Here is a 27,104-nt window from a genome sequence, read left to right as displayed (position 1 = left end):
TTAAATCAACTTGTCTAACCCTCTGTTTTGGAAAAAAATAATTTTGGAAAACATAAATTTTGAACACCTAGGAAAAGAAAAACTCAAATCTCTCAGAAACTTGGGAAATTTTATTTACAGTTCAAGTCAGTCACATGCAACATTTTTCCTTAAAATGAATAAACATGAAATTAGCAAAAACAAGAAAAGAAAAAAAAGCATATTATTTTCACCAAAAAAGCAATATACAAAAATAGAGCTTACAAATACTGTACAGCAATTGTCTCAGAAAATATTCTGCTGCAGAATTTTTAGTTTTACAAACAATGTCTGTGTGAATCCACAAACATAATCAGTGTTGACAAAAAAAGGAGGGTGTGAGGGCAGAGTGTGTATACTCAGGTACACTAGTAAAGGCGGGGGGGGGGGGGGGGGGGGGGGGGGGGGGTATTTGGACAAAGTGGGGGAAGTTATTTGTGAGTTGGCAGGAAACGACATGAGCTACAGGGGAATAAATAACGCACCAAACAAAGTTCACTTCAGGGAGGCAGTGATAGAGAATCCTAAGTGGTCTGGTGGCTTAAAAACCAAACTATGGACATATAAAGAAACCCCTCATCTATAAGTGAAAGTGTACCAATCGTGTATTTTTTTGTTTATTATTAAAACAGCACAGCTTTGGCATTGTCAGCCAGAACACCGACCGTCACCGAGCGCTCCTGACAAACATGTTGTATTTTCCTCTCATCTATTTATAATGGACTTAACGGAGTCTGAACCAGCACTGACGTCAATGGAGATTTCACCGGTCGGAAGCCATTTATTACTATTTTCATAACTGGCTCAGTTTCCTTTTCAGTTTTTTTTGGCTATAGTCTCACAGAGACTCTCCTCCTTTCCTTGTCTTTGAAAAATAGCAGGACAATTTTTTTCTCGTTGGCTCTGACTTTTGATTGATTTTTGAGGTGGCACTTTGTCTTCGGTGGGATTCGGACGGCACACGGGAGGGGAAGAAGAACAGGCCAAGTGTGTACAATCAAACACGACGCTTAAGATCGCCAAATGGCAGGAAGTGTTCAGCTGCCGTTCAGTGTACACCAAAGGGGCACTATTGTCTACAGACATTTAACAAGGGCGATTGTCAGTGGCGACTTGACGTCGCAAAACTGCATGCTTTCACATTACAAGTCCTCGTGTTCTTTACTTTTCTCTCGTGAAACCTTACATTCAAAAACAACAACAAAAACAACGTTATCAGGAACATAGCTTTAAGACTTCTGTTATCAGCATTGAGCTAGGAAACATGTCATAATCTGGGGACAGTGGCAGAATTACTGGCTCATGTCCAGTTTTAATCTGTGACGCTTTGAGGCATAATGTTACGAGCGCTCACCGTAAATTCTACGAAACAGTCGCAGCCTCTTCAAAACCAAAGCCTAAAGAAGTGAGAAGGTACCAGATACCGTACATCACACGACGTACATCAGACGGCCTTAACGCCGCATATTTTGTTCAACATAAAAACCACAAACCTTTTTCCAGTGAGAGGCCAGATGATGCACTTCAGTTGCAAAGTAAATCATCGACACACTGTAAAGAGTAAAGATGTTGTAATACTGTAGCACAGCAGAGTGTATGAGGACTGCACTTATTTTAGGGCACGCACTGTAACTGATCTGAGTGTTTCACATTTTCCCCTTGCTGCGTGCCCCCGAACCCACCACAGTGGTCGGCGCTGTCGGGTGTGGGCAGACGTTCAGAACCACAGAGGTGAGAGTGACAATGCTTTTCTGCCACAGAAGGTGAAACACACCGTCCCCTCGCTCGTGTGCTGCCAGCTCTGTCCATGACAGTGTTTGGTGTTAGAGAATAAAATCTTATTGGGAATAAAGTGTTATTAACCACACAATCAGCATTAAATATGAGGTACTGTATACTCAAAGATATTTGAAGAGTAAGAGATAAAAAAGTTACATTTTGTTCTTTTTCCAATCGTGATTGTAAGTCTGTTTTAGTTGTTTATTTCAAATAACAACACAAAACTTTAACATCACCAGAACACTCCACAAAATTAGATTCAATTTTCTGTCTATTTCTTTGTGTTAGTCCTTGTTTTTAGTTTTTTTTTTTAAGTATTGGGACAGTTTTTTTTTTTAAATTTATGCTTGGATCACCGATTTTGTCCATAAAGATAATATATGATTGTCAATGGACAATACATATCGCAGGTAAAAGAGAATCTATTTTAATCTTAGGTCCATCACTCTGAACCTTTTTTTTTTGTAGCCCCCCTTTTACATCAGCGCATTTCCCCACAACACATTTACGAAATGCAGCTACAAAGACATGAGGACAAAAAAAAAAAAAAGAAGAAAAAGGAAACCACACAAAACAGGGCTCAAAGAGACCGTGCGTGTGGCACGACACAAAAAGCTCCCTGCGCTGTACAGACCGAGAGCGAGAGAGAGAGAGAGGCGAACACACCAGAATACTGCAGCCAAAAAGCCGAACTACCCTGTATGTGTTTGTGTTTGAATGAAAATGCAGCTTCACTACAACCTGCTGACCACCGACTCTCTGGCCTGCCGGGGGGGGGGGGGGGGTATGCTGAGAGCAGTTCTCGTGATGCAGGCGAGAAATCATTCACTTAATGGCAGCTGTACCAGCAAGTTTATAATAAACAAGAAAAATAAATAAATAGAAATACTCTTCTGGGGTAGAAGCAAAGACAACTGCAACTGTGTGCGCAGCATGTTCTAAAGAGTTCATCCTGATCCTCTACCTCAAATGGTCTGTCAATAATGTTCGAGCAGGATATGTGACGCTAGTTGAATACGTCAAATGTGTTTGACATTTGTTGCCTTATTTTGTGTCAAGCCCTCGTAACATTCACACCGCTCTGCTTCAGTGAAATAAAGCGAAGCAAGATAAAACTAATTGTGTAATTCTATGTATTTAAAAAAAAAATTTGCCTCGCTACTGGTGTTTTTTCTGTGAAACTGTTTTACAGACAAATGCACCAGGATATCCACAGGAATACTGCTCAGATGATCACAGTTGTTACTTTGTCGAAGATTTTCCTGAAAGGTTTTTTGTTTCCAGAACAGGTTTTGGGTTGACGGCACATGACCTGTTTTTGCCCAACAGCGCTCCTGCCTACAGGGATTCTTCCCAGTAAATTTGTTTTGTGAGAGTGTCATTTGTTCCCTGGATCACCATTCTGTTCTGGCAGTACGATTAAAAAAAGCAGGATCATCACAACACAAACACTGTTATGAATGACAAACAAGGTGATGAAGGAACAAATTGTATACGTAGGCTTCATATAAAGTGTGTGTTTGTGGTCGTGTTTGTAAAATTCTGGGTTTCAACCCGTTGAAATCTTTCACATTTAGTCAGACATGAAGTCTCGAGGTTGTTTTGAGGTCATTTTCTCAAGCGTGTGCAATTTGAACAGAAACCATTGTCCAAATTTCTTGACATCTACCGACGCAAGTATAGTTGTCCCTTTGAGAAATATATATATATATATATAAACATATATATATATATATGTAATTTTGTTAAAAATCAAAGTTTACTAATTCAAAATGAAAAACCATGTGGTGTTGCACTGTGCACAGAAATAATAGTTAACGATAAAATACAAAGCATGATCTTGCTACTATGATCACAAGCAAATGGGTTTTGACTTCTTGTAAAGTGCTCGTTAAAAAAAACAACTGAAGGAAACAATTTATATTTTAGCGTACTGTAGTTCTTGGCTTTTGAGTTTTTATCCATCCAGGTCTTTAGCTGGTGTTCCCAGAAAAGTGCTTTGGTTGTGAAAAAAAGGTTTTTAGATCATGGCCGAGAAAGAAGCTTCTTCTGTATAAACTCTTCTTCATTGTCCGTGAAAAGAAAAAAAACACGAAAACGGTCGATTATCAGTCGGAACTGATAATCAGGTAATCCTTTTTGTGGACCAATGCAAAAACAAGAGAGGCGACCATGGCTGCTGGTACGCCATTTTTTGTTTGTATCTGCGCGGTAACTCCAGTTTCTCTGCCGACTCATCAAAGTGTACCTGTGCAAGTGATGGTGTGTGTGTGTGTGTGTGTATGTGTGTGTGTGTGTGTCTGTATTGCCCTGGTTGACAGAGGTTCGGGTCTGCTACACCAGGTTCTCGATGCCGGGAAGAGGCTGCTGTAATGGCACAGCAGGGTCCGTGCTGCCAGCCTGCTGGGCTAGCTGCAGGACGGGCATGTTGCACAGTGGGCACACTTTCCTCACCTCCAACCATTTAATGAGGCACCTGGGAGACACAGGGCACAACAGGGACGGAGTCAAGAAGACGAAGACAGCGATAAGCAGAGGAAACACAAGGTGTATTTCTTGGTTTAGTTTGTTATAGGCTCAAAATGTATATATACTTTGTTATACAGCATTTCCTAAATATCAATATTGGTATCAGCCTATACAATCATGTGTCAGTGGGGCTCTAATACACATGGCCAGCAGACAAGCAGTTTGATTGTGTGGTTTGATTTCCTTTGGCTGTCCAGATATTTTCTTTTTCTTTTTTTACCATGAAAACATATTATCACAGGAATCCACTGTAAATGCCAAGAATCCAGGCTGACCACAGCTGTGAAGAACTATAAAATCTTTACAGCTTCTTTCCAAATCTACAATCTCATTTCCTGCAGGAGCACTGACGCGTCCACGGGGTTGAGAAAAGGCAGGGATTTGAGTTTTCATCCTACAACCACTTGAGTGTTGACTGTCTTTAAAAGCATATTCGACATGAGCATTAAATGAACCACACAACAGGCACATGAAATATTATTCACGAATGTACTGTTTTTCTATGTTTATACGCATGAGAAGATAGCAAGTTGTTTTACAGTTCCCTCTGTATAACAACAAGGCTTTACTCGCACATGCACACTCACAAACACACACACACACTAGAAAGAGTTTATACAGTGGATTCATTGAGAGGTGACCACTCTTGCTGCAACTGGGGGTGAAACTAGGCCAGTGGAGGTGTCATGCTGATATAAACAACTCAGTAGAGATGGTTGGGACACGGGGGGGGGGGGGGGGGGTCACAGAAATGTTTTCTTTTTAATACTTCTTCTACATAGTTTTGAGGTGGGTTACGATGCCTAAGATCAGGCAAGGACACATTCAAATATGTACTGATCCATGTGTCCTTGACTTTCCCCACTTTCTTTTTCTGTGTGTGTGGGTGTGTGTGCACGAAAGCCAACAAAACCTTATACTTACTTCCTATGAAAGGCATGTTTGCACGGACAAATCCCCAGCTCGTCTTTCTGTTTGAACTCCTCCAAGCACACTGCACATATCTGAAAGCGACAGGGGGAATTGGGAGATATTTTTCAGAGGAAGACTTTAAGGATGTTGGCTGTTCTCTGGTGTTTTTGTGTGTCAATGTAGGTTTTGTGTCGCTGCGTTGGAAACAAAACAATCCAAAATGCAAAGGTCAAGTACACATGGAAAAAAAGACTGCTGGCCAACATCTGCGAACATTTGAGAAGCAACCGATGCACTCAGTTAACTGATGGTTGACGGTGATAAAACAGGGTCAAAACCTTTTACGTGTCACTTCAGTGTCACACACACACTGTGGGAACTCTGAGCGCTACATTTTACATTCAATTTTCTTATCGGTTTCCGATTCATTTAACAGGTTTACAAACGTTGATTTGCAGCCTTTTTGCAGTTTTTTGGGACTCTCTGTAAACATCACAGCACAAACTCAACATCTTTTTGGACCTGATTTGTTATCGGGACCTCTAACTTAAGTTGGTTTCAGACGTGAAACAAAGTCTTTCTTGAACTTTTACAGAAGGGGCTGTATGTGAGAACGCAAATATTCGCAGATGTTGCTTTTCGGTAACTTTTGCTGCCAGCCCCATAGTCCCATTTCCAGAACATGTCTGATTGAGCCCCTGTGAGAATTCTGCAGGAAAAGAAAAAAAACAAAAGAAAAAAGAAAATCACTGCTTTCTGCAGTGGAATAATCATCGTGTCCTGCCTCCTGCGTGCTCTACCCAGACGCCACAGAATATTCCAGAAATGTTCCTGCTATCGTGAACGTGTCTGACTCGTACAAGCTCCTGCTGAGTCCTCATCCTTGTTGTTCCCCAAGTGACTCCTTGGTTGGTGCAGATTGTGGGGTGAAACTTAGGAAGGTAGTGCGATCCTCTGAATAAAACCAATCACAGGCTTATTAAAAACAGTGGATGACTAAACCGCGTACCTATAATGTAGCTCGCACAGGGCAGACTACACTCTCCAGAAAACTTTTTTCTAGAATTAGTAATATCAAGGACAGGGTGTTACAGTTTTGCATATGGAACTGCACATTTCAACTTGTGAGAAAGCAGACTGCAAAACTGAGTACGTCTACACAACTCAATCCAACCAGGGGGTAACGCTTTCACGAACGCTTTGACTGTGGCTGTCTAACCCTGAAACTGTGGCTCCTTTTAGCTACACAGGTTTTTCTTTTTCTCAGCTCTGTTTTATGGGGAGTGGACGGACGGACAAGTGGGGATGAAGAGAACAGCGTGTGGGCTCCTGGCTTTCTATCCTGACGATCTCTGGACACAGAAGCGATTCCTCTGTGAAGACGTCTGCTTTGCTCTCTTTATTTGGTGAATGGATCAGCGTTTTTGTTCTTTTTCAGCGCCTGTGACACTCTCAGTTGAGATCCGGCACCCTTTGCCAACTTTTGACAGAAACTCTTTCCTCCTGATTAAGTCAATTAATCCAGTAAGCTTTGGTTAAAGACCCCATGCAAAAAAACATTGACTTGATTTTGTGGAAAGTCATTACGAGATCACGAACTTGATCAAAGGAGAAAAAAAAAGGTTAACCTATGCCAGGCAAGACTAATATGTTTCAGGATTTCAAATATCAGAGAAATCAAATATATTGTCTATATCAAGCATAGAAACACATGGTACAAGTTAGTTACTTGGAAAATTTGAGCAGGAATAAGTTATGAAAAAAAATCTTGGCCCAAACAAGCTGAGTAACAGCGCGAGATTAAAGTAAGAGTGAAGAGATGAGAAAAACAAAGGCTCATTAATCCCCAATTTGTGGGCAGAAACAGGCGATAGTTAACCCAGGTGCTTTTATATTCAGACCAAGAGGTAATGAGGACACGTGGCCTGGCTCCATGGTAACACGTCTATTCATTTCCCTATTACTTTCTGTTGCATAAAGAATAATTAACAAGTAAATTAAAACTGGCTGCTTCTCTCTTTGCTTCCATTTGCTGTCTTTCCACACATGTAGATTTCTGCCCAGAGAAAATTTATGAAAGTCAGACTTGCATGATGCGTGGAAATCCAGACATCTTTTGAAAGGGCACTGAACTATTGGACAAATTCCAAATTCCAAATTCAGTGACGGCAAATATAACTGTTAGTGGCATATCGGATGTCTTCCTGCACTTATGGAGAATACAAACCAGGCAATAAACCCATCACAAAACCTCAGTCTACATGAGCAAAACAGGCATTAGTGTCAATATACATCATAGAGATAAGAGTGGCAGTAAATTTCCTAATTATATTATGGCACAGAGTAAATATTAACAGGCCTGTAGTAACATAAACACTGTCAGCGTTGAACCAGTGACATTATCAAAATGAAAACGATTGTTACACTGGACTTCGTAATGCCCGATATGAAAACTTTACAAAAAGGTATAAAGTCTGAAATGATTACTTTTATTTTAAATTAAATTAATTCCACAACAAAATAAAATGTGAAGAAAAAGTGAAGGGGTCTGAAAACTTTCTAAATCCACTATACACTCAAAAAACCAATCTGTTACCAGTTTAAATGTTGGTGCTGATCAGTGTTCACTTAATTAGACATTATTGTCCTTTGACATTCCACATTTACTCTGGTGTGTGTGTGTGTGTGTGTGTGTGTGTGTGTGTGTGTGTGTGTTGTATTGTTATGAGTAATCTTTTATTTTGTCATTCTACATCAGTTCTTGTCTTTTTCTTTCACTTGGAAGATTGTGTGTAATCACAGCCTCTGTAAACACAGACACACTAAACAAAAATAAATCATTAAAGGTCTTTCTACTTCAGCATCACCACATGCTTTAATCTCTTCTTCAGAATTACAGCAGTTAGTGCAAGGAGCTGATTAAATAATGAGTAATACAGACGGTAATTACACTGTGATCGTGAGAGTGAACTAAGCGAAAGAAACAACGTATTTGCCCTGCTCATTTGTACACACACACACAAACAAATCAGGCCCACAGAACATCACAGTCAGTCGAGCATTACTGTAATCCTATGAGCAATAGTATTTCTTGTTTTTTTGGAGGACTGGGGCTCGGATGTTTGAGTATCTGTTGTATGTGCCGACTGTTTACACGTGTGTGTAATAGAAACTGTGTAGCTGTCGCATTAGGATTTTCTTTGGACTACTGTGAACTTTGATGCCATATCGCATCACAGTAAATTATTTGCAACTGTACGCAAAACGCACAAGATGGTGAAAGGAAGACAAGGGGTCAAACTCAATCTAAAAAAGGAGCGCTTGTCTCATAGCTCCTCACTGCTCAGGTTACACCTCGTACAAACTTAAATATGACACGAGCAGTGAACTGCTCCCATATTGTCAGTCCCATTCTGGATATATTAAAAGATCTAATCTGTGCAACTACATCTACGTTCACGTGCGGAGTGTGATTGGTTTGGGAATCTGCTAAACTGGGTCACGCAGCCAGGCTAGTGTGTGTGTGTGTGTGTGTGTGTGTGTGTGTATGTATGTTATTGTCTTTAAACAAACACAGCTTGGTTATTCTATCACTCACATGACACCTTCGGATGCTTTCTCTCAGTTACAAATAACATAAATAATAAAAAGCCTGAAGCCCTAGGGGACGCTGAGAAATACCAGCGCTGCTGACAATAAACTGTGTTTTGACCTTTTGCCAAAGCACACATGAAGATACTATTGGTCACATTTCATTTGCGATGCAGTGTTAAAAGTTGCTCTTGGCCGGGGGACTACCATTTTTCCAGCGTGAGACCAGTGCTGTTGCTTCGCACGCTGGCCTGGCGCTTGTAATTTTCCAACCGAGCTGAGCTGGCACACTATTATGTAACAGTAGGGAGGACACTCATGACTTCGCCACAAGATGCTGGTTTTCACATGACAGCATGTCAGGGCAAATGTGCTCAATGTCAAATGAAAGACAAGCGTGTACGTCGTCACAAAACAAGAGCAAACCCCTGAAAGGGTCAGGGGCACAGAGCCACACATTCTCAAAAACCCTGAGGTGCGGAACAGCATGGATATTAGCCCAAATATTATCATGTGTCCTGGGTTGTTCAGACTCATAATAACAAAAAAAAAAGAAGAAGATGAGTTCTTACCTCATGCAAATTTAGCTCTTTGACTTTTTCCTTCTGAATGACCTGAGAGGGATGATAAAAGAGACAAGGACAGATTATTCACCAACAGCCATCATGAGTGTGTGATGAAAAATAAACCAGTCTGGCAGAATTAAGGACACAAAATCAGATTTATCATAATATGGTGATGCATGTGCATCAATGTAAATGTGAGTGTGTGTGTGTATGTGTGCTCTCCATAAGCATGACGGTCTTACATAACCCACAGATGACCTGGACAAGTTAAAGTTTTAAGCTGGAAGGTCATTATACACATTGGGGAGTAAAAATACTATAATTACAACAGTTTGTGATGACACTAGCACCCACCATGCTTGTTTGTGCAATGTGTGTGTACGCACACGTGAATGACTGTGACATGCCTGGGTGGTCCCCCCACTCCTTCTTTTTAGGCTACATGCTGCTAAAACAGCCCCAAACTAACTGTTAAGCTGATTTTTATTTTCAGCAGAGCAACTTGCTTCGCTTCGGATCCAGTGCAATTCAGAGTTGTTGGTATTACAGTTGTGCTTGCCAACAATTTTCTATAATGGTTTAAATCCATTAAGCAGCGTAGACCCTCAAAATATCTGCAGCTGGCAAAAGACAGCTGAGAATTAAGGCACCGGTTGAAGGGATATTAAGGGACCGGGGAGCTCTTCATGAGTTTATCTACACAAGTTCATACTCTCTCGCATGATTTCTACAAGACAATAGGTCCTGTATAATTTAAATATTTCCCAAAATGCAGTGCAGGTGTGTTTTTGAGTGTGTGTACGTATGCCTCGCTGGAGTACTTACTTGTTTGTATGCATATAGCTCTTTGTGCGCCTGGTGCCGTAACCTGGGGAAACGTAAAGACAAAACATCTTTTTGATTAGTGAGTGACCTTCTCCGGCTGACGACATGACAGAGACAAACTATCCATACATCCTGGGAGAAGAGAGAGAGAGAGAGAAACGACAAACACCAAAGTCATTTCCTTATAAATACTTGCCTTTATTTGGTATTGTGGTAACAAATGGGTGTTAGCAATTCTTAGTCCATACGGAATATCAGAATAATTTGGCATATATATTGTCCCTCAATTTTTAAATTAAATTTTTTTTTTTTTTTTTACAAATGATACATCTCAGGTAATCACACAAAGACACCGCTAAACAAAGACTTTGCGGTGCACATACTTGTTCTACCTGTGTGTACATATTATTCTTGCTCAAACATACTTCAGGCAAAAACAATCATGAGACTAACCACTGAATAAATATAGACTGGATTAACTAGTTCAAGTAAAAAATATAACTATAATTTGGACTAAAACGGTTGATTATATGTTTTGCTAAGTTGTGCTATAGTTAGCCAAGTCACTTATTAACAAGTGTCATTTTTTGGACGCGTTTAGTCTTGATTTCTTGTCAAAACAAACAGTGAACTCAAGGTAAAATATCAATTCACAATATCGCCCAAAATACATTGGATCAGTTGTTGAAAAAACTCTACAAAAGCCTGTAAACCTCAAAACAGGTGCAACCAAAATGTACGGTTTACATCAAACTCTTGTTGCAACTCTTCATAAACGCTGCTCTTGAAAATGAGCAAAAGTAAAAAACAACTAAGTGAATACAGAGAGAATGAAGGAAGAGAACTGGATCAGAATTATGGGTACTGAGAATGAGAGTAAAATAGAGAAAAGGTAAGAAAATAAGAGAAAGACAGATAGTAGAAATTCGTAGGTTTGTAAGATTTACCTCCATTACAAGTAACCTTAACCTCTCGCAGCAGAGTGAGAGGGATCTGTAAAACAAGCAGCACAGTCCAGGAGAGAAACTGACATTTTGAAAGAGGTCAGCAGGTAAAGGTGCAGAGACTCCCAAGGGTAAGTAGGGGACAAGGTGGACAAGGGTGAGGGGGCCGTGGGTGACCAGTGGGGGGGGGGGGGGGGGGGGGGGGGGGGGGGGGGGGTTGGTTGGTAAATGGCCCAAAGCCCTTTGTCAAAGTCGGTGAGGAGAAGAGCCCGCCGAAAACCGAAAAACAGGCGTCCAAATTGACCTCCCTCTCAAAAGTATCGTCATCATGATTTAGGATTCTACTGCAGTCAACGGGAAGAACTAGAATGGAAAGGTCAGCCACCCATCATAGCCAAGAATATACCTTTTGATACGTCACTGCACTGACGGTTCATGTCACACTAAACGTGTTTTAAACGGCAGCGCTGACTATACTGGTGACTGATCTCTGTTTTTGTTTCGACAATTGCTCTGCGACCCTTTACAGTGCACATAAATAACCCTATAGGTCATAATTTTCATCACCACCACACAAGGGTCTTCTGCTACCTAAAGTCTGAAGTGCTCGAGAAAAAAACGTTTCACTCCTTCTGTCTGCTGCTCTGCATATTTCACGTATGCATGTGGACTGAGGACTGAGTGACGTTGAGTTTTTCTGTGAGTCTTCCTCGTGTCAAACCGTGTGTGCAGGTTTGTCTTTGTTTAAAAGAAAAACCTGTCAATGTCAACTCTAACATGCAAATTCATTGGTTCCTTCAATCGCCCATCAGTGGGGGGGGGGGCAATGTTGACTTCTAGTACTGAATCATGGTTTCTGCATCAAAATGTCTCTTTACAGTTGTGGGAAAACAGAAGCAGTTAACCTACTTACCATTTGCCCCCCTGCAAAATAGGAAATGACAGGGTGAAGGAGAGGGGTGAATTTTGGTGGGACTTGCTGGATTCTCACTGTCTCAGATAAAAGATGCTGGACATTATTTCTGTTCAGTTTGTCGCTGCCAGGACAAAACCTCTGCGTCAACAGTAGCCCGGACAATTTAATTAGACCAGTGGGGTTAAAAAGAGAGTAGTAGCCACCTTTTCCTTCAGGGGAAATAATCATTGGATTTACATGCAAGGCGGAGTTTTAAATAGATCAATATAAATGATTACAAACAAGAGATTTAAACATCCAAATGCAATTTAAATGAATATCAAAACGTTAATTCATTTATAGGAATTGGGTGAGGGCAAAAACGATGTTAAGTGACTCTTGAAAAAAAAAAAGAGAGTTATAACTTGTTTCTTTGATGCCAAGTGCCATGACCATGACAAGCAGCTTTCAATCTCAGAATATTTTTCCATCGATTCAGTTATCAAGTCAACGATTATTGCAACTCCAAACTTTACTGTTGAAACATTCCACCCTTTTGTAAAATAACTCTTAGCAAAACATACACACAAAAAAAACACACATTTCTGAATCTGTTAACATATCCTGTGTATGCATAAATGTGGATAAAGATACATTAACTAGTGAAATAATGAATGAGGACATTTCTGAATGAATAATTCATGAAACAAAGTCACCTGAAATGTAAATGTACCAGGATGTTTACCAGGACTGTTGTGTAATGTGAGTAATAAATAGTGGTACGGACAGTTTGAAAGACAAAAGAGGTACAAAGCTCAACGTTATTATGGCCTTTTAGGTCAGACTGCACAAAATCTTTTCAGAATGAATCTTTTTGAATTACAATTTCATGTTATTTTTAAAAATCTGTATAAAAAGTTGAACATACAGAAAATGGGGTCAAAACTGTTGGAATTGGCTTATTTAATTTGAATGTGTGAATGAATGTGTAGAGCAAACAACTTGATGATCCAGGTCCCTCCATTGAATGTGCAGCTTGTGTGTTATACTGTTATATTTGCAGAGGTGATAATGTGAGCTGCTGATTATTTTGGTTTCTCGGGTTTAACTGGTTTGAAAAAATACAACCCTCCCGACTAATTGTTTGACTGTTGCTTGTTTATGGACAGCGAAAAAAGTGTACGTAGATGGTTGAATAAATAATAAATAAAAAAATAAATAAACTTTATATATCTACATGTTCCTAAGACATGAGCTGATCGCTGTTGAGCACTGTTGAATGGTTGAAAACCTAATTAGCCTACTTGTATTTCTAAATTTCTAGTTTAAAAGAGACCAGAAAAAACTAAAAAACAGTATAGAGATGAAGATATTAGGGTTGTAGTGAGGTTGTAGAGTCTAATAAGAATAGCCATCTATTTGCAGCAACATTACCATTGTAGCCAAGATGGCGTTACGCTGAATGGTGTGGTTAATACCAGGGCTGTCACTTTTAATTTGAAATTTGAAAAATCTATGAATGTGTGGGGAAAGTTCATATTCGAACTGTAATGACCTTTTAAATCCAAAATATACAGTCTACAAGCAAATTTCAACAGTCAAACAAATTGTGTGTCAGGTCAAATTCGTTACTTGGTTTTTGGAAAAAGTGAAAACGAAGCACAAAGTTTTCCCACTGTAATATGAGTTTTTTTGTTTCACGTGGCCATTTCTTCACCAACGCACTTTAAGTCATGCCCAGAAAAATGTTGGGTTGCATGCAGTCATAGTCTGGAGGGTTGAAAGGATGATCCTATAAGCTTTACTTTTTTAAGAGAGAGATAAATGCATATTTGCATTTTCCAACCTGGCTTTTTGGAAATGCATGGACAGGATCTTGCAGTCCACACGGTTCATTAAAATCCTAAGTCAGTTCGGGCTGAATCATAATTTGTTGACCCCTAGTAAATAATCAATGTTGACTAGCCAAAGAAACCCCTGTATGACACTTTTTTGCCACAATCCCATACAACAAAAGCAACATCACTCAAAGTTAAAATGTAATTTTAGCCAAATCCAAAGTGAAAGGGTGCATGGATGTTACCTTATTAAGTAGCAGCAGAAGAGGAGGCTGAGGATGAAGACAAAGATGGCTGTCCCAAACACCACAATGTAGATATTCAGGGGAAGGTTCTGGAACCCTATATTTGGCATCCTGAAACTGTAGTGTGGGAAATCGGAGCTCATGGATATTCTGGATGGAAGGAGACAAATGACACAGTATATAAGTATCTGTGAAACACTTCAACAGACTCTGTGGACAGAAAAAAAGAAATTTGACAAATAATGACACAGCATTATATGAAACTGGTATTTTGGTGATTTAGTCACTCGTCTTGAAACTAGTTCTACTTTCAATATTACAGGAACATTTTAATTTCATTTTTCATTCTGAAGCATCTACCTCATCTCGGGTAGGGAGTGTTCATGCAGTTTCTGAGAAATTGAAGCTTTCTAGTTTATAAGTGGGTCGGACAAGAACAGGTAGCAATCCGCAGTTAGCAGTTAGAAGAATGTTCAACAGTTACTGGTTAGTGTCGCCGACGAATGTAAGGATTTATTCACCATGACTGTGACAAACTGACAAATTCCAGCCACCGTTTGAGAAAACTAAAAAAAAACTAAAGAACTTTCAGGCGAGCGGCGGCGCTTGGAAAAGTTCCATAAAATGTCCAGAGCATCATTTGCGTTTTCCCCGCGTTAATAATAAATTAAATATGGTTTCAGGAATCGGCACAATGAGTCTAAAATCATAAAAATAGGAATTATGTTATTACAATATTTGTCCCATCCCTTGGGACTGGACATGGGGAGGCGCGGGATAACTCTCCCCCGTTGTAACCCTGTCTTGTGCCCCTCCCATTCCCAAACACCAAGGGCTTAATTGCTCTACAGTCTGGACAGTGGAAAGTTTTGTGGGTTTTGCCATGACCACAATCCCCTCCTGCTCATGATTGCATCATGTGTGAACCACAGTGACCCAAAACCTTCCTCTCGGGTATATAAGGGAGGTGTCCCATTATGGGGAACAGGACAAATGTTGCCTCGATAGAGCAAAGGCAATAGTCTGAAGGCAAATTCTCAAAATTATGATCGCCTGTATCAATTTTTGTAAACCCCGGCCGGCGGCTGGTCATTCCAGGGGTTTTCTCCCATTATAACAGAATAATTAAAACTAAGCTCTAGGAGTAACAGAGAGTTCTCTACCACGTTCTGCTATCATGTATGATCGTCCTCATTTCTCTGACCTTTTCTTCTGTGGTACACTTTACTGTAGCTGTTCTAGAAACAATATCTAGTCAGTTCCAATCCTGTTTCCTATCTATTCTTTTTCAGATACAAGTGCATTTGCATCAATAGCCATTTTATATATTGGATGACGTGATGTGCCTTGAGATTCACACCCCTAGGCCATAAATACCGCAGTGACATAATTCTGATTCTGCTTTTTTTCAAGGCTCCACTACCAAAGTCTGTTTCTTTCCTATCCTCCAAACACAGCCCACGTAACCTCCCCCTGCTTATCTGAACACACACACATGCTGTGGAGCTAAATGTCTCTCACACAAACTAACAAGAGCCTCTGGAAAGACATGAAACCAACACACTGACATACCAGTCTTCACTGCAGTAATCTAACAGAATAACTACTCCATATAAGTCACAAGGTGACAAAAGTGAATCATAGTTAAGCTCCAATTGAAAAATAACAAAATACTTGTTGGCACACTACTACATTTACTTCAAGGCCAACTCTTCTCTAGTTTAAAACACAAAGATTTGTGTTGACCTCACAAGACAACTAACAGCTATCTCATTAAACTGACACTTTCACTACATACACACACCTGAGCAATGCTTTCATGTTGAAGAGCAGAAAACTCTGTCGATCTATCACACCTTTGAGAAGTGATATGACTTGTCCCTGAGACCCTTGTCAGTGTGTTGGCTCCTGTTAATATACTTGGACCATAGCGCTTATTTTTCCAGTTCGTAAAGGATCCATGTCAAGCCCAAGCCACATTCTGACTCTTCTGTTTGGTGTCTCTCTATCTTCACAGAGCCACAATAAAAATCCCCCTGCTTATCTGAACACACAAACATGCTGCAGAGAAAACCCTTTCCACACGGTTCAAACGCCTCCAGAGACATTTGGGGCAACATCCAGACTACTATGTTTTCAAACTAAAACGGGAGCGAGCAGCGTATCCAAACTTCTCTGTTTCAGGCGCTCGAAAGCTCTGGAGTAGTGTTGGACGGCAGACACAGACGTAGTAGCAGTGATGCGCTTTAAAACAAAAAAATGTAGTAATGTGGATGTGGACACCAACACTGTCAGTTTATCCCCAATTGTTAAATTGTAATTTTAGTTACACTGAAATGAAATAAGTTATACTTTTCCTTTTGCACCTTTTGCTAGTACATCATTATTTCCATTATCACTCCTGTATCCACCGAGGTTAGCAACTGCTCATTCCTCAGTGCGTAAAAGCCCGTCTATGTGCAGGTTAGACTGGAGGACTGATTTAAAAAGTCTTCTTCTCTGAGCAACACCCATACAGTATCAGAATTCGCTGACTTAAAGGATTACGGGCACATCAAGTGATCTAGATATCCCCCCCGCAGTGTACACAACAACCCACATAACACAAAAACACTTCACCAAACACGGATCCGTTACCCGAGGAGCCCACATGAACTGCCAAACTGCCACTGCAAATGGATAACAAAAACTCACAGAGATGAACTAAGCCCGTGACAGGACATTGAACAATACAAAACATAAACTCGTGTAGTTACTGTTGTGGAACAATCACAGAAAGGAGGAGGACAAACAAACCACTGGATGAGTTTGTGGAGAAAAACACACCACATGCAGATGCATCCATATGGGACACAGGGGGTCACTGGATGGCCTGATGCATGTCACAGTAGGTGAGTAAATGCAATGACTTGGCAACAAACAGCGTCTTCTGGTCATCTGTCCTCCTCTTCCCACTACTTTTTTGCGTCATGTGGCCTCACCCAATTATACAAGCCATTAAAACGGTGGTGTGCCCACTAATCACAACGACAAGTCCAAAGGTGGCTTCTCTGTATTTCCAGGTCTATATCTAGGATTAAAAAGTTGTATTGACTCTATTCCTAGTTGAAGTTTAAATCCATCACGCTAAGAAACTCAAAATGGAATAACAAGTGGGCTACAACAATTTTCTTAATTAAAAAATAAAGAAAAAATACACACAAGGCCCTTTAAAGCGTGGTGTTAAGTGAACATAATTTGTTATTTTAACGTATAAATACTGGCTTGAGGGAATTTCTCATCATCTGTTAATTGTCTCGTTAGTTTTCCAAATGAGAACCATGATTTTTTAAATTTAGGGTAAGTATCTTGTGACATATTTGGTGGCAGACAACTTGCGCTTACCAATTTAGCTTATACTGGCACACAACACATATGCATTACAATGGAACAATGCCAAAAAAAGAAATGTTTCTACTGTACACTTTGCTAAAGAATGTCAAATTGATGCTACTATATGTACATGAACCATAATGACGCCAACACAATATATGAAGCAGCTTTGAGGCATCAGCAAGAAGTCTACAAATACATATCTAGAAAATTATCTTACTTACCTGTGAGAGAAAAATATTCAGTCAGTGCGCCAAGACACACAAGATAGTTATCATACTACTCACATTCAACCACTTTGAATTGCGAGGGGTCACTGAACATAATATAGTCCACTCCGCTACCTGAGATTGAGAAACAGCCTAACATACAAGCTAGATTGTATTTAGGTCAAGGGAAATTTCAGGTGATAATATGCTTTTCACTCGCACTGAAACCTCCAAAGAATAAAACCCGCCGCCACGCCCCCATGTGAACTCTTGGGGAAAGACTCATGCACTAAGTAAGTGAAACAAAGGCAACGCCTCAGTATTACACATAAACCTTTGCTGGCTGGTTATAGTTTTACTTTTCATATGTTTGAGTATTTATAAACTCCCGGACTGCAAAGGTAAACACTGTCTGAAAGACCTTTGCAGTGAGTCATCAGTTATTTGTGTACCAGTCTGGTTTCACTTTGACCTATGCCAGTCAAAACTACTTTCACATCCAGTTCAGTTTGATGTATCCTACTTATTGTATCCTATCCTATCCTACTACTTACTCCAGCTTCCCTCTAATCTGTTTTGATTAATATTGAGCATTGAAAACCCTATATGTTTGTAAGACCAGTTACTTAAAATAAAGAAGACTGGACTTTGACAAACTATAATTTGGTCATTCTAGAGTTGCAACAATTTGTTGATTAATCAATTTGTCGATAATTTGGTAATGATTGCTCATTTGCCAAGCAATAATGCCAACATTTTTATGAATTTTGACTCTGAAATGTCAGAAATTGCTAAACCAATTGTATAAATTATAGTAATTTGAATAAATTTGTTTTTTTTCAAAACAGGGCGTTTCATATCATTACCATGGGCTCTTAAGTGCACTGAGAACTTCCCATTTTCACATCTTTCTGCTGATTTATATGCCAGTTAATTAAGCTTGTTTTCCTAGCCAAAGTCCTACTGTGAGTAGACCGCTGTACGTGTAACTTCCGTTATGGAGATGTGGGAAGCACGGGGCTTGAGCAGAGCTGACAATGTCAACTTAATGTCAGCTGCTCTTTGAATTACAATTACTTGATTATCATTCAATATCACTCAATGTACTGTACAAATCATGCATCAGGGTATATGAAAAATGGTACATGTTCTGATTTTACCACGAAATGTACTCATTAAAAAGCTTATTTTTATGTTAGGCTTATGCTATTCTGTTTCTTTTTCAGAAGGCACTTTAGCAATAAGTGTCTCAGTTATGATATCAGTATCATTCCACACATATAATCTGACTTTACTACAACCAATAAATTTGTTTTTTTAATGTTGGTTGGAAAAAACAGGGCGTTTCATATCATTACCTTGGGCTCTTAAGTGCACTGAGAACTTCCCATTTTCACATCTTTCTGCTGATTTATATGCCAGTTAATTGACTGAGAGAACAATATGCAGATTATTTAATTATTAAAATGACCATATGTTGCTCAAAGTAGTTTTATTGCAGGTGATTAGGTAGTTTTAAAAAGACTGTCCTTTTCAGACAAAATTTTGGACCTTTTACGTGACATGGACCATGAGTTTTGGGAGCTATTTCCCCATTACTGGTTAGCTATATAACAGTTCTGACCAGGCGAGAAGAAAATGTAACCTATAAGAATCATTACACAATCACTGAGCCTGTTATGTTATACACAAATGTAGCGAGTTTGATTTTTTTTTTTAACTGACGGTTCTTCAACATATTAAAAAAGAACCCTCCTCAGCCATTGTTTAATACACACATCGTACAGGGTGGGGACTGTTATCACACATAAGGAACACGCTGTTCTTCCAGCCATCATCCTCCCCAGAACTCATAATCGAAAACTTGGCTATTGTTAAGATTCTTTACATGGACAAATGATGACCTCTAAATATTTTCTGTCATTCAGATAAAAGGTTTCAGGCAGCTGGAAAAACGGAAAAGGGACCCTATTGCTTAATCTAAAGAGGTAGATTACATGTACCCTTGTCCATTGTTATTTTCCAAAATGGCCTCTCGAAAATAGTTAATTTTTAAACATCAAAATTCCCTTTAAACCAACCCCTAAACATTAGCTCAGTTCAGGATTTTCTTTTGATCAACCCACAACATGACATTCCCAAGATGCAGTCCGAATAAGAAGTGGAAATTTCCACTAGCAGCCAGAGCTGGCCATGCGATTTGCACATCTGAAACTTAATATGCCAAAGGGCAGCAACAAACACCAGGGCCAAAAAAAGGCTCTGGCTGTGGTGAGTGAAATGTCCTCACATATACTGAAATTAATCAGCACAATGTAACAAAAAATCCATTTAAAAAATTCATGCTAATCCATCCATGGTTTTATTGAATAATCCTGCTAAAAATCAAACAAACAGACCAACCAACCACCACATTGCCTCCTTGGTCCCTAGGCCTCTCTCTATGTGACTGTCTGTCCTGACACAAATACAGTAGCTTCAATTTATTATTGTTTTCCCATATGATAGAAACTTATTTTCAAAAAGATTTTAGGTTCTCATATATAAGTTTAGTACCCCATCGGATATATTTGCTGAACGGTATCTCTTCATTTGTCTCGGAAAGACTCTGATACAGTTGTCGATGTAGGGAACTTGAAAAAAAAAAGGTCTCTATTTAAACTAGAAGATAGTGCACAGAGTGGAATGATGTTCCTTCCATAGAGAAAAGAAGATTATGAAGTTGATATTGATGATCACGCTTGCCCCATCACTTACTGAATGAAGGTAGCCAATAGTGTTTCCACTTCATGCCCTGAAATATGCATTACAGATGCTTGTTTTCCTTGCCAAAGTTCTACTGTGAGTAGACCGCTGTACGTGTAACTTCCATTATGGAGATGTGGGAAGCACAGGGCTTGAGCAGAGCTGACAATGTCAACTTAATGTCAGCTGCTCTTTGAATTACAATTACTTGATTACCATTCAATATCACTCAATGTACTGTACAAATCATGCATCAGGATATATGAAAAATGGTACATGTTCTGATTTTACCACGAAATGTACTCATTAAAAAGCTTATTTTTATGTTAGGCTTATGCTATTCTGTTTCTTTTTCAGAAGGCACTTTAGCAATAAGTGTCTCAGTTATGATATCAGTATCATTCCACACATATAATCTGACTTTACTACAACCATCAAAGGCCCAAGTTATCAAACCAAGTCTTGACCTAACCCTGTAATGCAAATATAGTCAAAGGATAGGCAAATTAGTTTTAGACTGTCTCGCTATATACACCAAGATACAACCAGTACAGTACTTACAGCCCGAGACAGTTTACAGATACTAAAGATCTTGTATCTTTGATGTGATTCATTAACAACCATCTGTGATTTGTCTAATCAATCCAGACTTGGATAATGGTGACATAAGAAAGGATAATATGCCAGCAGCTCATTTAAAAATACAGAAAATACTAATACGGTAGCAGCCGATTTCGACTACGAAAAAGGAGAGGTGCAGTCATCAACTAAACTCATCTAAATGGAACCAAAATGAGGGAGGAGGAATAAACTTTTCTGTATTTGCTCTTTCTCCTGCCACTTGAAGCCCATCATTCCTCGGTGGACTCTGACAGTAACACAAGCTGACACAAACAAGAGGAACTGACACACACAGCTGTCCCATAGCACTCGTCTCTAGTATCCAGAGACAGGGTTTCTTTTCTGCTTTCAATGCTCAATGTCACCATCTGAAAGTCAGGCATTTGCTCCTTTTTCTACCCAATGTTCTATGCTATACTATTTTGTGAATTTGTGTGACTTTTGTCTCAATTTGTCATGTCGCCATACACACACGCACTTAAAGTGGTGAGTCATTTCATTCGACAATAATCTTCAGAACCAGTATCATTTGACAAATTAATTCTAAAATTGTGACAGGCCTAATCTTATAGTGTCTTTTTACAGCTACCTGCTGTAGAGAAACAGGACCCTTAGTCTACAAATTACAGGGTCAGAGTCACTAAAAATAAAACCTGTAGTCATGTGAGGGTGAGTAAGTCATGCTGAAGCGTGAAAACAACCTGAACCCAATACAAGTCATTTCAGTTCTTTGGGTTATCTGTAACTGACCTGTAGGAAATAAACAAATGGTCTAACCCAGACAAAACATGTGACGAGGAAAAATTCACACACTTTGACTGAATCGAAAATATTCTATCAGCTATTTTCTAATGGACAGTAACTGCACAAACATAGTGATGCTATTCATAACCTCAGTAATGCAACACTTCAATGAATCTATTTGAGAAATAATGTTTGAGATGACCAAATGTCAAGAGCAAAAACCTAATGACCCAACGAAAATGTAATGACATGAAAACGTTAACATTGTTTCTTTTATTTGCATTCTAGTTGCATGCCGGATGCCACCTAATGTCCACCATGATACAGTTTAAATTACGAACAAAATGAAAGAGGCTTTGCGGAGGCTTGTTATCAGGACAATCTGCCTGGGCCACACCTGAGCCAATTGGACGTTCAGCAAAGGCTAACCTCTGAAAGTTAGAGAGAGTAATTCAGTTTATCATGGGTATACTGCTAACCAAACAAGTTACATTTAACCAGCAATAACAGGGACCAAACCTTAAGGCAACATTGTGTTCGTGTGCTCCTTACCACTGCATAATGTAATCTAATTACAAGTGAGCACTGGTAGTAATGAGGGAGTCTGAAGGAGCACTCTCGGACCACCCATGTCTCAAGCACTGTAACGTCAAACTTGCATTTCCAAGACGAGAAAGGTTAATTTGGAAACATGTTGGACCAAGTCAACGTTTGTAAGAAGACATTAAAATCTGTAATCCAAAGGTGTTGAATCGGGAGCAACTGGGCTTGGATGTAGATTCATTAAGGTGTTTCACCTCTCATCCAAAAGGCTTTTTCAGTTCTAACTGTGGCCAAACCCACATATTTAACCTCTTTGGGGTGTGGGCAGCGCTCATTGGTGCTCCAGGCCGTTTCAACGACAGTCGTTGGAATGCTCCAGACTGTTTCAACAATGGTCAATGGAGTCGTTGGAATCAACTGAGGTCAAGTGCCCCCGCCCATTGTTTTTGGGGTCACATAAAGCAAAGTGTGAGACACAAGTGCCCTTAAGTAAGTTTGCGCATTGGCTGTTGGGCGGAAAACTACACTGGTATAAAAAAAGACGAAAGTATGAAATTACATTATCGGAAGTGTCGTTGACTAGTTGTCTCTATAAATACGTGTTCACAAGCTGTTCAACAGTACGGTTATTTTACTACAAGTAATCCCTTCACCCATGGGAGCGTGTTTCTTTATTTGGTAATATTGGGTGTCAAGAAAGACAGCTGACACCCCCGCCCCCCACAAGTTTCTCAGAGTATCTAAAGACCATTTGCAGAAGCCTTCAAAATACCAGAACAACCATTCACAATGTTCTGGTAGAAGAACCGTGAAGCCAGCACTTACAGAGTTACAAAAACAGTGAGGAGCTGCACTGTTTGCTGCCTGCTTTGCAAAGATTTTGACTGACTAGTGGGACAAGCGGACTCGATAAGGAAAGCTTGTCAGATGGTCTGATAGCTTAGCCTATAGACAGCCTGACACCTATCAAATGTCGGAATGGGGATGTGTCTGACCATTTCTGGAACTTAAACAACCAGCGATTGTGACAGTCACACCCACTGAGACTGCATAAAAATGTGTTCCACTGTAAAACGTGGCCAGCTCTGGGACAGCTTTTCACTCAGTCTTCGAGTGTGGCCATTGTAGTGTCACATTTGATTTTCAACATGCAAACCTCTCAAACCGCTTCTTTTCTAGTATAACCTAACCCAAGGGTGATTCTTTGTTAGCTTTACTTTGTTTTTTTAAATTTGTTCTCCGTCAAAGACAATGTACGAGTATTTAATTATCATTTGTGAAAAAGAAAATGGTAAAAAGGTATAGGGTGGCATTTAGCCATGTAATATTCCCACCTAAATTCTCTGTGTCCTAGTTCAGGCAAATGTACAAATGCGTCCTTCCATTCCCGAGGAACAAGGGATCCATTGGGTGGATGCTTACCGGCCCAACATATCCCAGGATCAATTGCACGCCAGCGACGAACTGTCTCGTACCTTGGGCAACTGAAGCTCTGTTGCTCAGCGACAGAGCTATAAGTGCAGAACGCACTGGTGGATCGTCCATTGCTGTTTACGCGGCCGCGGAAGACTACCTGAGTTGGGACACAGCTACTGTGTACTGTAACCTCTGTTTTGAAAAGAGCTCCATGAATAAAGTCTTCCTGCCAGATTGGTTCGCTTATAGAGCTCAGGGACTACCAGTCAATTTTTGCTCTTTTTTGGACTGTAGTTACAGTTATGTCTGCAGGATTTTCATTGGTATTTCTCTTCAGTCATATTATATATATATATATATATATATATATATATATATATATATATATATATATATATATATATATATATATATATATATTCCCCTTTCAGTACAAGTGAATGACAGACTGTTCTAAACTGTAATTTAACATATTACAGGGACATTAAATTGGATTCCTTGACATTAAATTGGATTCCTTGACAACTGCTTCAACTCTAACATATCGCCTTCTAAAACCTTCTATACTAAATGGTTCACACAGAGCTCAGTACTAACACAACAAATCAATTTTTCAACCTCTTCTGGATATCTAGTCACGTGTAACAGGGCCAGTGGATGGTGTCGCTCTCAGAGGCCAGCGTACAGACAGTTAAACAAATTTGAACTTTTGCAGGTGCCCAGCTAGTGTATGTTAACACAACTCTCTTTATGTTTGATACATTCTTGATAAATCTACCACTCTGTTTGTGCTGCATTGTGGACACGATGTACAGTGCGTGTACGGAGCCGTCACCGGTATCGATCTCATGGGGGTCAACGTACAGTGAGAGATCTACAAATACGAACTTTTGGTGCAGTCCACTGTCCACCAAATACTTCAGTGCAGGACAAAAGGCACAGCCACAAAAACCCCCCTACAGCACGATAAGAAATCCAAGCCCGAGAGCATAGATTTGCCTTTGGCAGCTTTACAGTGTGTTTTACAATCTGTTTAAAGATTCAACTGTGTTATATAGGGCTGCAACTAACGATTATTGTCATAAAATGTGATACTTATTGTTGTTTGGTCCATGAAATGTCATAATATCGATCGTGTTTCCCAAATCCCCAAGATGATGTTTTTGTTTTGTCCAAACACCAAAGATATTCAGTTAACTGTCAGAGAGGAGCAAAGAAACCAGAAAATATTCACATTTAAGAAGCTGAAATCAGACAATTTGGGACTTTTTTTCCCCCATAAAAAACATTAGTCAATGTTCAAAATAGTTGGCCGATTGATTTAGTCATCGATTAATAATCGATTAACTGTGGCAGCTCTAGTGTTATAATATCTATAGTGTTTCCCCTGGGTTTACTGGGGGGGCTGCTAGGGTTAGGGCGGGGTCTCCCATTGGAGGGGCGTGGGCGCCCCCTCAATTCAATGGTAGGGAAAACTGATATATAGAGTATATCTAAATATATAGATATAACATAAACATGATTTCCTCCATCACCAAGGCTGCATAGTTCAATGCATAATACTACTGAGCAATACATAGATATTTGCTCAAACACACAGAGAGTTGATGAAATCATGCACAATACATTCAAGGTACACATTGTCATTCATACCTGCACTGCTGCCGACTGTGCCCACTGTAGTAGGGGGTGGTCGTGGTTGCAGCCCACACAATGACGGAAACAGAGAAAGAGAAAGTGTGTCTGACTGTAACCGTGTGAGGCGAGTTGAGGGAGGGGGGGGGGGGGGTTAAAACGTCAAAGCGGACTTTTATATCTTCATTTTGTTATACGCGAAGAAGCTGCCACCTTCGCGTGTGGGCGGCCGAGCGGTTCTGTGTGCGCGCGCAGCCGCCCGTTAACCGACTGTGCGAGGGCTCGGTAGCTAGCAGGCGTCGACGTGCTAACCGCGGCTACACGTAGCATTACTGGACGTTGTCCTCGTGCAGCGCTGCGGACCGACGGCACGCGTTCACAACAGCCCCCGTGGCGTCCCAAAACAAAACACAAAGAAGTATTTTGGGACGACACGTAACGACGAACTACTTTTTTTTTTTAATAAACCGTACTTGCTCGACTGGAAAGAAAACATGCCATCGGCGTCAATGGATGTTGCCGAGTTCGCGGCGCGTTCATCTGGACAATTAACAGCGGGAGGTTATAACGGTGAGGGGAAATAGAAACAGAGGCGACGTCCACTCACCAGCGATTCCCTCCGCCCCAGTAGCAGCTGCGCTCTCCGGGAGTGTTTTCGCCCACACACACCGGGGGCTGCTGGAGAGAGGCAAGGCGACTCGCACTGAGAGCGAACACTGTCCTGACCAAACAGCAGCGTTATCTCAGCGCGACCTAACCCCCGCTGCTGGGCGACCTCATCACACAGCTCCCTGCTGGGCCTGAGTGGGCAAACCAGTGGATCAGTGTGTGTGTGTGTGTGTGTGTGTTGGCAGGGGATCCCCGATAAATGGGGCTTTGCTTGTCGCTGATTTCCCCCTCCTCAAAAAAAAAAATTAAAAAAAATATATATATAGGCTACAATAAATTAATCAAGCCTTCAGTCGTTGCGAATGCGAATCGTCGCTTGCAATCTGCACGGTCCCGCGACCACCACCAGTAGGTAGATCCCACCTCCTCCTCCGGTCAGCCCTGCGCACACACACACACGCACAACAAGCCAAGAGCGGATAGTGTGCCGCTGGAGGACAGCGTGTACGTGGAGAGTGATGAGGGAGGGAGGGAGAGAGAGAGAGAGGGAGAGAGAGAGAGAGAGGGGAGGGAGGTGGAGAGGGGGGGGGGAGAGGGAGGGAGAGAGAGGGGAGAGAGAGAGGGGAGGGAGGGAGAAAGAGAGAGAGGGAGGTGGAGAGAGAGAGAGAGAGGGGAGGGAGGTGGAGAGGGGGGGGGAGAGGGAGGGAGAGAGAGGGGAGAGAGAGGGGAGGGAGGGAGAAAGAGAGAGAGGGAGGTGGAGAGGGAGGGAGGTGGAGAGAGAGAGAGAGGGGAGGGGGGGAGGGGAGGGAGGGAGAAAGAGAGAGGGGAGGGAGGGAGAGAGAGAGGGGAGAGAGAGAGGGGAGGGAGGGAGAAAGAGAGAGAGGGAGGTGGAGAGAGAGGGAGGGAGGTGGAGAGGGGGGGGGAGAGGGGAGGGAGGGGAGGGAGAGAGAGAGAGAGAGGGGAGGGAGGGAGAGAGAGGGGAGGGAGGGAGAAAGAGAGAGAGGGAGGTGGAGAGAGAGGGAGGGAGGTGGAGAGGGGGGGGGGAGAGGGGAGGGAGGGAGGTGGAGA

At 40.8% G+C, this 27,104-nt stretch overlaps 1 protein-coding gene across 4 annotated transcripts; it reads right to left on the bottom strand.

The window, feature by feature from the left end:
• Positions 1 to 90: 90 nt before the first annotated feature.
• On the bottom strand, positions 91 to 26,542 carry rnf24 (ring finger protein 24). 4 transcript variants are annotated; one of them, XM_035636900.2, is made up of 7 exons: positions 26,035 to 26,542; positions 25,446 to 25,469; positions 14,143 to 14,292; positions 10,221 to 10,263; positions 9,402 to 9,443; positions 5,251 to 5,330; positions 91 to 4,273 (listed from the first exon to the last, which is right to left on the bottom strand). In XM_035636900.2, the coding sequence occupies exons 3-7, from the start codon at positions 14,283 to 14,285 to the stop codon at positions 4,132 to 4,134; spliced, it is 450 nt and encodes a 149-aa protein (XP_035492793.1). In that variant the 5' UTR covers positions 14,286 to 14,292; positions 25,446 to 25,469; positions 26,035 to 26,542; the 3' UTR covers positions 91 to 4,131. The 4 variants fall into 4 exon arrangements, with proteins under 4 accessions (XP_035492793.1, XP_035492792.1, XP_035492795.1 ...); XM_035636899.2 differs by lacking the exon at positions 25,446 to 25,469 and having other exon boundaries at positions 26,035 to 26,540; XM_035636902.2 differs by lacking the exons at positions 25,446 to 25,469; positions 26,035 to 26,542 and adding an exon at positions 17,802 to 17,988.
• Between the last annotated feature and the right edge of the window lie 562 nt (positions 26,543 to 27,104).

The sequence above is a fragment of the Scophthalmus maximus genome, chromosome 8 (assembly GCF_022379125.1).
Source record: "Scophthalmus maximus strain ysfricsl-2021 chromosome 8, ASM2237912v1, whole genome shotgun sequence".
In the NCBI taxonomy this organism is placed as follows: Eukaryota; Metazoa; Chordata; class Actinopteri; order Pleuronectiformes; family Scophthalmidae; genus Scophthalmus; species Scophthalmus maximus.
This window is presented reverse-complemented; position numbering and strand designations above follow the sequence as displayed.